Source organism: Adiantum capillus-veneris, chromosome 6 (genome assembly GCF_014529385.1).
Source record: "Adiantum capillus-veneris isolate H3 chromosome 6, ASM1452938v2, whole genome shotgun sequence".
Taxonomy (NCBI): domain Eukaryota; kingdom Viridiplantae; phylum Streptophyta; class Polypodiopsida; order Polypodiales; family Pteridaceae; genus Adiantum; species Adiantum capillus-veneris.
This window is the reverse complement of record NC_140936.1, coordinates 172,026,360-172,038,962: the sequence shown is the minus strand read 5'-3', so window position 1 is coordinate 172,038,962 and position 12,603 is coordinate 172,026,360. Positions and strand designations below refer to the sequence as shown.

The 12,603-nt window shown below is 44.5% G+C and overlaps 1 protein-coding gene across 1 annotated transcript in view; it reads left to right on the top strand.

Moving 5' to 3' along the window:
* Positions 1-823: 823 nt before the first annotated feature.
* Positions 824-12,603, top strand: part of LOC147456712 (cytochrome c1-2, heme protein, mitochondrial-like) — a 31,799-nt gene continuing 20,019 nt past the window's right edge. The window contains exon 1 of the mRNA XM_086515155.1: positions 824-980. Coding sequence (XP_086371281.1) covers positions 903-980 — 78 coding nt within the window. The 5' untranslated portion in view covers positions 824-902. The remainder of the gene's footprint in view (positions 981-12,603) is intronic.

Here is a 12,603-nt window from a genome sequence, read left to right as displayed (position 1 = left end):
ATCATGTGCTTTTCTACGAACGACCCATATTTCAATTATCGGATGGTTGAGCTTGAGCCAAGTGGCTCACTCCACGATCCAGAAAGTGAAAAAAGCTATTACGCTCACCAAGTAAATACCTTTCTGTCGTCTAAAGCAAGTTGTCTTTTCAACATAATGTTCTTTCGTGTATAAATGTTATGTTTAAAACAACAACACACACTCTTTCTCTCTCTCTCTCTCTCTCTCACACACACACACACACACACACACACACACACACATCTCAATGATAAAAGCATTCCTATGATACTTACACACCAATTTACAGATGGAGAAGACACAAATAGCGAACCAATTAGCATCGCTACTTTTAATTGGCGGGCGGGGATGTATTACACATGGCATGAACACAACCTGATGGTGACTTGCTATAAAGGTCATTGTGTGGATAGGCAAGCCATGAAGGATGTTTTTTGTTGGAAAACCATTTGCAATGCTCGATGCAGAATCACTAAGGCAAGTGTTTTCTTTAACTTGTGGGAATCTCTCTGTAAAGGGTCTCCTCCCATGTCCACAGAACACCCATCATCTTGCCCGCCTTGCTTTTGGGCAGGGAGCTGGTGGTGTGTAAGTAGCCTCAGGGTGTTGACATATTGGCACCTAAAGCTTTGGTAGGATACATGAGTGTTGACGTGGAAGACATTGGAGCCACCTTTTAGGGCGTGGTAAACTCTCCAAGAGTGCCTGGTAGTATGTCGTGCTGTGAAAAGGCAATTACAAAAGGGGACGGACACGGGCAGGTGTGTTTCTGGCCTTGTAGCCGAGATAGGTTAATAAAATTTCTCAATAGCATTACGATTGTTAGCTGCCAGGTAGGACTGCTTCCTGCGCTTCTGTTGAACGTGTGCGCTTGAAAGGAAATGGGAGTTCGAGCGCTAACAGGCCGAGCTTTTTCGCGGATCATACGACGGTTGGACTACAGCTCGCCCGTTGCTCAGGTTAGCCCTGCATTGCCTTTTCTAAGCCCTCACCTGTTGTTTTCTTTCTCGATGTTTTCTGAAGATCGTTCTCAATCACGGGATTCACGTTGCCCTTTTGCAGTTCTGCATAGTAGATCCAATCATTGAGATGGAAGAATCTGTTTTTTTAGTAACTTTAAGCTTTTTTTGAATGACTTCTCTTGTGTGCTTGAGTATTTACATGCTTAGCTTGCGTCTAGGCAGACTGTCATTGTGGGTGCATGCAATCTGTTTGTATGTCTTCTGAGAGTGGAAAATTGCTTGCGCAAGAAAGTACATTGAAGCACTTTCTTATAGCAATTTGTCTTCTGGATTTTCTTGCAAGCTGTGTGATATGCTTACAAGTATGCTGGATGAATGTATCTAGTTTTGATTTCCGTTATTGAGCTTAAAGCATACGTACAAGCTGTTAAAAAGTATGTAAAGACTCAATCTGAAAAATCTGCAACAATGACAAATAACTCAGGAAGCCTTCAAATTCCAGTGGCTGACCAATAAACAAAAGGAAGCCACTTAATGAAGCTGACACTGAGCTCATGGTTGTTGCATCGGCAAGGTTTCCACAGATCACAAGTATGATGATGTGGCACCTTGTATTTGGCCTAGCAGTGGCCTAGGCCTCTATAAGTGGACATTTATTGAAAAATAAAAGAGTCTAGCCAGTATACGTAAAGCCTGTTGATGTGGCAGCGTACAGAGGTCCTGAAAAACATGGAGGTTGCTGGCGTGGCCAAATTGTACAGAATCTGCGTAAAATGTGGAGCAGCTTTTGGAGATCCTAGCTTTTGGGGGCACCTGCTTTTGGGCCCCTTGTACATTTAAATAGATGGCCACGGATCCTCTCTCGGCAGATTAGCTTGGGAGCATTGAGAGAGAGAGAGAAAGAGAGAGAGAGAGAGAGAGAGAGAGAGAGAGAGAGAGAGAGAGAGAGAGAGAGAGAGAGAGAGAGAGAGAGAGAGAGAGAGAGAGAGAGAGAGAGAGAGAGAGGACCTTGGGCTATTGTACTTTGTGAAGCATCAATAAAGAAAGAAATACCGAAAGGGGCACCAGTCTTTGGGGCCAGTGCATTTGGAAGGGGAACTCCGGCGCTTGGGGTCGACTCTCCTCTTCCTCTCTCTCTTTTTTCAAGTTCAGCTGTTGTAGTCTCTGTTGGTGTGTTGCTGTTGATTGCTTGCTTGGGTGTCCAAACTTGTTATAGTGGTATCAAAGTCCAGGCGATTCTTCTCCTATGAAGGATCTGATCCTACTTTTGCAACACACATGGGTTCTAGCAGTGAATCCGACAAAGAGGACAGTGTTCCACCGATTACCCGACCCGGGAAGATGAAGAGCACTCTAATTTCAGCGAGGGAATGGAGAGAACCAATGGAGACTCAAACGGAGGCAAGGCTCCTTTCGAGAAATCGAGAGAAGACGAGGGCAAGTTTTTGGTGAAAGATCTCGATAAAATGGAGTACAGACGTCAACTCTAGGTTGACACTTGTGCTAAACGAATGATCAAGTACTCGAAGGACCCAAACTACATGAAGTATTTGAAGAATCACTTGATATCAAGAGTTCCTATTTGGACGAAAGGAGAAGCTAACTCCTTGATCAAAAGAGCCGAAAGGAGAAGCTATCTCCTTAACAAAAATAGCGAACTGATTGTCGCTCGGAATGACCCTCGGACGATTACTCTCTTTCAAGAAGGGGAGATGTCACAAACTGCTGACATGTCAAAGCCCTGAAGAAGGGAGCCAACTTACAGATGTTGGCCGAGGGGCCTAAACCCTAAGAAGAACAAGTAACAGAAGAAGAAGTCCTACCAACTTATGGGGACCCCGTCCGATGGGGCAAGTGACATAAAGGGATTAAAATAAAGCAAGACTCACAGACACACACACACACACACACCAAAAATTGATGACGTGGCAATTGTACGGACGCTCCGCGGTTTGACCGATGACATGGCAATTGTACCGATTTTCGTAAATTACGTTGGCAGCTTTTTTGGATTGCCTTTGGACCAGAAGCTTTTGAGTTTTGAAGAAACTGCTTTTGGGGCCTAGGGCCTTTAAATATGAGGCCATGGGCTCATTCTTTAGCATGCTTCTTGGAGAAGATGTAGAGTCTGATGCATTATAAAGAAATACCGAAAGGGGCGCCAAGGTTTGGGGCCAATACTCTCTGGGGTGGAATTCCGCCACTCCGTGTCGCGTGTCGTCTCTCTTTCAGTTCTGTATTTATTGAAGTGCTAAAAGTTTGTTCAGTCTGTTCTTTTCTATTGGCACGTGGTGCCCGACTTGTGACAGTGACTCCCCTCTTGTGCAAACCCGCTGCACTAGATTCACCCATGCTGAAATCGGGGTTCTATCAGAGTAGACTATGCTAAACCGAATGCTTCAAGGTAAAGTTTCAAAATCTGAGAAGTATATGCTAGGTCCTCCTCCATCCACTTTGCATCCAATGTAGGATAGTTCTTGAACTTAACCAAGGACCGCCTAATCACTTCACCTTTTATCTTTCTGTCCTTGTGTGCCAATATCTGTTCTGGAATGAGTATCTCCTCGCTTTCCTCCACTTCGGGTTGCTCATCTGGCTTCCATCTTCGGGCACATCGCCTTTAAAAGGCTTCAATAGACTCACATGAAATGCATTGTGAATCTTCCAAGTATCGGGTAGCTTTAGTCAAAAGGAGACATCATTTATCTTTTCTTTTCTCTGGAAAGGGCCATAGTACCTCATGCTAAGCTTTGGAAAAAGCCACTCCTTTCCCTTTTTCTTTCTTAGGCGTGCCTTCTCAAAACGTAAGAGCACCCAATCGTGTTCCTTTAATTTCAAATCGTGACGGTGTCGATCTCCTGCCTTCTTGTGTCGTTCGTGAGATTTCGCTAAAGCCTCCCAAACCTAGCAAATGCAGAGTTCAAGTTCCTCGTGTATTGGTCGACTTCAAAAATTTTATCTTTCGTGCTAAGGAAGGGTGGAACCTTCGGAGCACCTTCAATGATCTCAAATGGCGCCTTCCCCGTTGAAGAGTGGATTGTGTCACAAACCAGTCAGCAGTGCGGCAGGCCCAGAAAATGCACCATTTTTCACGTTGTCTTGCTGAAATGGCAGAGCGTACGGATTTCCACTTTTTGCGCTTGTGCTGTACGAAAAACAGCTTTTAGCGCTGGCTGAAATTATTGGCTGATTTGAGAAGCTTTTTGACTAATTGCTTTACTTTCACAAGCTTTTAAAAGAGAAGCTTTTGGGGCTCTGCTTTTGGGCATCCCTTGTAACATATAAATAAGTGGGCAGGGCCCTCACTTCTCAGTGCATCTTGACGCAAAGTCTGAGAGTGAGAATCCTCCCACTCTCTTATACTTTGAACTCAGATTAATACAAAAAGAAATACTGAAAGGGGCGCCAGTCTTTGGGGCCAATATCTCTAGGCACAGAACTTTGTCGGGTCTTTTCGAATCAATTGTGAACTATGAACTGTTTGAAGTGAATCTCTGCTGTATTGCGGTAGAATCTTAACTTGGAGTGTCCAAGTTTGCTACAGTGGTATCAGAGCGTTGTCGATTTCTCTTCTATCGAGAAATCCGATCCTTTTCTCGCGGCACTTATGGATTCGAACAACGAAGAGTCGGCTTCCTCTGCATCTGGGGATGCGGGAAGAGATCACGAAGAAGATTCTCACGAAGAGTAATCCCGCCTCGGCCTACCTAGGTGGAGATTGAAGATACAGAGCAAGAATTGGAAGAGGTGGTTGATACACGGATTACTCAGCTTTTTGACTCGAACAACAAAGCCAAAAAGCACGACAAAAAGCAGAAGAAAGGAATTGACTTCTCAGGTTATTTGGGTCGTCAATCTACTTTCACCTCGGCAAGAAAGCAGAAGAAGTGTGTGCGATTTGAAGGAGTATCCACTTCTTCTTCTTCTTCTTCTGACAATTCTTCTAGCTCTTCTGACTCGAGCGAAGAAGACAGGAAAGGGAAAAAGCGAAGCAAAAAGCAAAGCTTTGGAAAGGGCAAGAAAAAGGCAAAGAACCCTAAGTTTCGCCCAATTTTTGACAGTTCTAGAGAGGACTCGTCTTCAAATATTTCGGACTCTGACTGTCATAGATTTTACGCAAAGAAGAAGCATTTTTATAAAGCCAACCAGTATGACTTTCTCGAAGATAAAAGCAAGAAAGCTTGAGAATTTAAAGAAGGTGGACAGTCAATTAAGTTTGACACTTTTTCTGGATTCCGAGATGCTTTGAGGGCTTTGGCCTTCATACAACAATTTATATAGCTTTCTGTGGAGGGCATTACTCAGAGCACTCCAAGATTCGGAGGGCTAGCTCTTTCTTCAAAGGAAATGCTCAAACATGGTAGTCCATCCTTCTATTGAACAAGAAAGCGTCAGTCAAATGGCTGAAATTTAAAAGGCTTTTTATTTCTTCTTGGCTGACTCGGGAGTACGAATGAGATATACGAACTGCTTGGAATCATCTTCGGTGACCAAGAGAGATTCTTTGGATGCATACTGCAAGAGATTTTGAAGCTCTTTTCTACCTGCTTCTTCATTTAAGAACATTTCGTTTAAAGAACATATTGAGCGGTTTTGCTACGGACTTCCTACAGAGATCCGAGATCACTGCTTAGAACAAAAGTCTGATTCTATTCAAGAATTGATGGGTCATGCGAAACGGGGTTTTGCCATACATTCAGGCAGTATGACTTACCCCACATATGAGATCATGACTTACATAACCGAACAGACTTCTAATAATGAAAGTAGAAAGAAGAAGAGCCCCCAATAAAAGAAAGATAAGGATGCACGACCCTGGCTCACTCTTCGGGAGAGAGCCAACTACATCAAAGAGGGGAAGTGTTTTGGATGCGGGGAACATGGGCACATCTCCGTGAAGTGCCTAAAAAGGCAGAGACATAACAAGATGAAGAAAGGCTAGAGAGTTCGAAAGCAGCTGAGGCACATGGACGAAAAGGCAAGATGAAAGCAGGACTGGTTCTAGATTGCATGGGTATTGACCCAAGCACGATTGATGAAAGTACAGAACTTTGCTGAGCTTGGGGCGAAGTGAAAGATCAAGAAGCCCTGATTTTCTTTGATGGAGGAGCAAGGCCAACTTCATTTCACCTGAATTGGCGGCGCGGCTCGAGATTACACTTGATCGGATGTCACGTGCACATCTAACCCTATGTGTACGTGGACAAGCTACGCCATGACATGGTTCAGTTCAGTCCAGTTCAGTCAACTTAGATTAGGAGTGATCTGGCACTTTTGTCAGTCTGCTCGCAGACCGTGCATGTCCAGGCACTTAGAGTAGATGCATATCCTCTGGGTGCACATGACATGATCATCAGATTACCATTAGAACCCATCAAGAGCTTTTTTACAGTGCATAGAGCTATTTTCCCTATTTTAGCCAATTTTCACTTACTATTTTTAAGTGACTTTTGTTGAGAATTGGGTAGGGCAATTTTGACAGCCAAGTACATAAGAAACCCTAGCGCTAGCACTTTCTGGCAGAAGAGGCAGCAGGAACATCTTGTTCAACAGACACCTTCTCAGCAAGATCCCCCCAACACCAAGCCTGTCGTTTTTCATCAGCAAAAGCCCAACGTCTTCAGCCATCATCAGCCCTGGCGTTTTTTGCATTGCAGATCAGCCCCGACAGTAGCAAAACAACAAAAGCCTAGCGTTTTTGCATTGCAGATCAGCCCCGGCGGTAGCAGAACAACAGAAGCCTAGCGTTTTTGCATCAAGATCACAGATCAACCCTAGCGTTAGCAGAATAGGAGGATCAGCCTAGCGTTTTTGTAGCAAGACACACATCAGCTGTCACAAAGTGATGATGTGGCAGACAACAAAAACCCTAAAATTCTTGCAAACCCTAATTTCGGCCAAAAACCCTAATTTTCAAAAATTGCGGAGGCTTTTAAATAAAATAAAATAAAATTATTTTTATAAAATGATGAGCGACGCGAATCTTGCTTTTTACTGTACGCAAGAGAAAGGAAGAGAATGTTTTTTTTTTTAATAAAAAAAGAGAAGACCGTGAGAGAGAAGAGCTTTTGAGCTCTTATGCTTTTAACTGGAAAGCTTTTGGGGCTCTGCTTTTGGGCATCCCTTGTACTTTTAAAGACATGGAGAGGGCTTCACTTCTTAGAGGATCTGGACGCAGAGTCTGAGAGTGAAACCCTAGTCACTCTCTTGTACTTTGATCTGATTAATATAAAAAGAAATACCGAAAGCGGCGCCACTCTTTGGGGCCAATATCTCTAGGCACAGAACTCCGCCGGGCCAGTGCAAATCTATTGTGATCCGTGAATTGTTTTGAAGTGGTTATTTGGTGCTGTATAGTTGATTCTTGACTTGGAATGTCCAAGTCTGTTACAGTGGTATCAGAGCACGGCCGATTTCTCTTCTACGGAAAATCCGATCCCCGAATTTTTTTCCGCGGCACCTATGGCTTCAAGCAATGATCAGTCGAATCCCTCTGCATCTGGAGGTGCGGGCAAGGATCACAACGAAGATTCCGGCACGGAGTATGGCCCGCCTAGGCCTACTCAGGCGGAGCAGCAAGAGATGGAGCGTCGTCAATTGATTGGCGATGCAACAAAGATGATGCTCAATTTTGCCAAGGACCCGAAGATGGCAAAATATATGAACTAGACCTCTTTGGAAGAGGTACAGACGGAGTGGCAAAGAACCACAACACCACTCCCGAAACCCGGTCTCAAGAAACCTTTTGCCTCCAAGAAATATACGGAGAAGGAACTGGAGAACGTGGTTGATGCATGGATTGCTCAGCTTTTCGACGTGCAAAAGAAAGACAAAAAGCACGGCAAAAAGCAGAAGAAAGGCACTGACTTCCCGCGATATTTGGATCGACGGTCAACATTCGACAAGGCAAAGAAACAGAAGAAGCGTGTCAAGTTTGAAGGCTTACCCAGTTCTTCTTCTTCTTCTAACAATTCTTCTAGCTCTTTAGACTCGAGCGAAGAAGACAAAAAAAGCGAAGCAAGAAACAAAGCTTCGGAAAGGGCAAGAAAAAGGCAAAGAAGGCTACATCTCGCCTAGAGACTGACAATTCTTCTGAGGACTCGTCTACAGACAGCTCAGATTCCGATGACGGAAACTTTTATGCGAACAAGAAGAATTTTTACAAAGCCAACCAGTATGACTTTCTCAAAGACAAAAGCAAGAAAGTCCAAGAGTTTAAGGAAGGTGGCCAAGCACTTAAGTTTGAAACTTTTTCGGGATACTCCGATGCTTTGAAGGCTTTGTCTTTTATACAGCAGTTTGACTTTCGCGGGAGGACGCTATTCAGAGCACTCCAAGATTCGGAGAGCTGCCTCTTATTTTAAGGGGAATGCTCGCACTTGGTGGTCCGTGCTTCTATTAAGCAAGACTGTGCCAGTTACATGTCTGAAATTCAAGAGGCTTTTTATTTCTTCTTGGTTGACTCAAGAGTTTGAGCGAGATATACGAGCTGCTTGGAACCATCTCCGGATGACCAAGAGCGATACAGTGAATTCTTACCGTGAAAGATTCTGGAACTCTTTTCTACCCGCCTCTTCATTCAAGAAGATCTCGTTCAGAGAACAGATTGAGCGGTTTACCTTGGGTCTACCTACAGAGATCCGAGACCACTGCTTGGAACAAAAGTCAGCTTCTATTCAGGAGTTGATGAGTCATGCGAAGCGGGGCTTTGCAATTCACTCTGGTAGTCTGACCTACCCCACAGATGAGGCCATGACACAACGAGCCGAACAGACTTCTGGGAATGAAAGTAGAAAGAAAAAAGAGCAACCCAGAGAAAAAGATGCTCGACCCAAGCTTACTCTTGAGGAGAGAGCTCGCTTCATTAGAGAGGGGAAGTGCTTTGAATGCGGGGAACATGGACATATCTCCCGCGAAGTGCCTAAAAAGGCACAGAAAGAACAGAATGATAAGAACGACGACAGGCCTGAGAGTTTGAGAGCAGCTGAGGAACGTGGTAGAAAAGGTAGATAGAAAAGCAGAACTGGTACCACATGGTGTGGGACTTGCACCGAATCAAATGAATGGAAGTACAAACTTTGCCGTTTTTTTGGGGCAAAGTGAAGGATCAGAAAGCTCTTTTGAAGGAGCCAAGGCAAACTTCTTTTCACTTGGAATTGGTGGCTCGATTTGGAATTATGCTCGACAGACTGACGCCACAGGCGGAGGTAGTTCGACTGGCACCCGGATGGGATGTTGCCATTACACCGAGCATTGGCAAACTTCGTTTGCAATGACAGGGGTGTTCAAGGCACGCAAGTGACGTTCTACTCGGAATCCCTTGGTACCACCAGAACTACGTCGTGGTTGACTACCGGGCCGAGAAAGCGACTTTGACAAATGAAGGGCTCAGAGATTGTACTTGATGAACTTCAGTTTCTTTGCTCATTCTTTTGGCAGCGAACTGAACGATGGATAAAGGTTGAATATGTTTTGACCTGATCAAAAGAACGCCAAGATTTTTCTCTACACTCATGCCGGTTGCTTTTCAGAGGGCCTGAAGATCAAACCATTGATCTGATACCTGGAAGCACGCCACCGAATCGGCCACCTTATCGTGTGAGCCGAGTACAGAATGAAAAGATTATGAACCCAGTGAAAGACCTCTTGGAAAAGGGTCTTGTCCAGCCTAGTACTTCACCGTATTGCTCTCCAGTGTTGTTGGTTTTGAAGAAAGACGGATCTTGGAGAATGTGCATCGATTATAGCACTCTCAACGAAATCACCATCAAGAACAGATTTCCGATTCCTAGGATCGATGATATACTCAACAGGCTACATGGATCCTTGTGCTTTAGTAGGATTGACTTGAAGAGTGGATATCATCAGATCAAGATAGCGCCAGGAGATGTCTACAAGACAGCTTTTCGGACGACTTTTGGGTTATTTGAGTTTTTGGTGATGCCTTTTGGCTTAACCAATGCTCCTGCGACATTTAACCGGATGATGGACATGATTTTTCGAGAGTACAGGCTATTTGTTGGCACTTTCTGTGACGACATCATTGTTTTCTCCAAGAATGAGGCAGAACACAGAGATCATCTGCTTCAGGTCTTTCATGCATTACGAGATCACAAGTTAGTGATTAATGCAAAGAAAAGTGAATTTTTCCTACCAGAGATACACTTTTTGGGACACATTGTGTCAGCAGCAGGAGTGCAAATGGATCCGGCCAAGATAGAGACTATCTGTGATTGGCCCGACTTGAGGAACTTCCATGAAGTTAGAAGCTTCTTGGGACTGTGTTCGTACTACAGGCGGTTCATACGAAAATTTGCCGAGGTTGCTTCCCCTTTGCATACCTTGACACAGAAAGGAGTACCTTTCTCGTGGGGACCCACAGAGGTGACTGCCTTTCAGACATTGAAAGAGAAATTGACTACGGGACCTATTTTGACTTTGCTGGACTTGCAGAAGTCATTTGAAGTATATTGTGATGCTTGTGGTCGTAGTCTGGGTGCGGTCTTGATGCAAGAAGGCCATGTCATAGCTTACGAGAGCCGTTTGTTCTCTAGGCCGGAGATGACAGCACAGATTTATGAGAAAGAGCTTTTGGTGGTTATCCATGCTCTTATTCAGTGGCGGCATTACCTACTCGGAGCGGATTTTACTGTCTTTACAGACCATCAGAGTTTGCGCTACTTCTTGCCACAGAAGCAGCTTTTGGAAAAGCAGATGCGGTGGGCGAACATCTTGTCACAGTTTCACTTCCACATTGTCCATGTGCAGGGACATAAGAATGTGGTGGCAAAAGCTTTGTCTCGGAAGCCGTTGGTTCTGGCTATTTCTGCGATACATCATAGGAGCTTTGAGGATATGGTCGATCAGTATGCCACAGATATAGATTTTGCAGATATTTTCACACGGATACGGGATGGGGAGACAGTAGCTAGATACTCCCTTCGGGAAGGCTAATTGATGAAAAAGACTATGTTGTGCGTTACACAGCTGTTGAGGAAAAAGGTTATGATTGAATGCCAATGTCCACCTTTTACGGGTCACCGCGGCATTGCTACCACCATGAAAGGGGTAGAGAGATACTTCTTTTGGCCGAGACTCAAAAAGGATGTGGAAGAGTTTGTGCGCAGTTGCTTGGTATGCCAGAAGGTCAAGTTTGATAAGCATAAGGCACAAGGATTGTTACAGCCTTTACCCATACCCACCCGCCCCTGGGAAAGTATAGCGATGGATTTCATTTTTGATCTCCCGAGAACACTGAATGATCACGATGATTTTCCAATTACATGGCACGTTGGAGACGATTGTCTCCGATAGAGACCCCAGATTTATGAGTTTGTTTTGGAAGGCAATTTGGGAGAACATTGGCACGCAGTTGCAGTTCTCGTCATCGTTCCTCTTGCAGTCTGACGGGCAATTTGAGATTGTCAATTCAGTGATTTTAGAAGTCTTGTATCTCGGATCAGAAGGCTCAATGGGAAAAGAACTTACCTTTGGTGGAATTTGCCTACAATAACACGATACACTCTTCGACGGGGAAGACGCCATGTGAGATTGTTGAAAGTGCTGCGAAGGTTCCATCCTTCCTGAGCACGAAAGAGTAGATATTTGAAGCGGATGAATATTCGCGAGATTTGGATACGGCTTTTGCCAAGGTTCGCGAGACTTTGCAGGAGTCTCAAGAACGACAGAAAAGGTAGCGGATCGCCATCGTCGCGACTTGAAACTGAAGGAGGATGATTGGGTGCTCTTACTTTTGAGAAGGCACGCCTAAGAAAGAAAAAGGGAAAGGAGAGGCTTTTTCCAAAGCTTAGTATGCGATACTGCGGACCTTTCCAAATAACTGAAAAGATAAATGATGTCTCCTTCCGATTGAAACTGTAAGATACTTGGAGGATTCACAATGCATTGCACGTGAGTCTCTTGAAACTTGTTAAGGGCGATGTGCCTGATGATGGGGAGCCTGATGAGCAACCCGCAATGGAAGAGAACGAGGAGATCCTTGTTCCTGAATAGATTTTGGCACATAACGATACAAAGAAAGGTAAAGTCCGAAGGCAGTTCTTGGTTAAGTTCAAGAATTTTCCTGCATTTGATGCGAAGTGGACGGAGGAGGAGGACCTAGCAAATACTCCTCGAATTGTGAAACTTTACCTCGATGTTTTGGTTAAGCATAGTCTACTCCAAACGGAACCCAGAAATTCAACTTGGCCGAAGATCTGGTGCAGTGGGATGCACAAGAGGGGAGTTACTCCGCTCCTTTGTCAACAGATGCCTTGATTTTGATACTAAAGTCACTGATGTCTCTTTGAGCTTCAGGGATACTGAGAGCTGGTGTCACGAGGACGTGGCAGTTATTAACCATGTCACAGAGATGTGGCAACTGCTAACCTTGGTTGTTGGTTTCTTTCCAATGGGGTTTATTTTATTTGTTTAAGACCCTCTTTTTGAAGTAGCAAACGATCGGACATTGTATGGCCAATGTGAACGGTAGATTCACCTGCAGACGGGAAGTGGTCGGCACTGGAATTCGTATGGTAAGAGGATGTCTAGGCTCAGAGCAAGATCATATAGGTCCCCCCGTCGCACTTAGCAAGTTGGTGGATACTAGGAAGTGAACTCA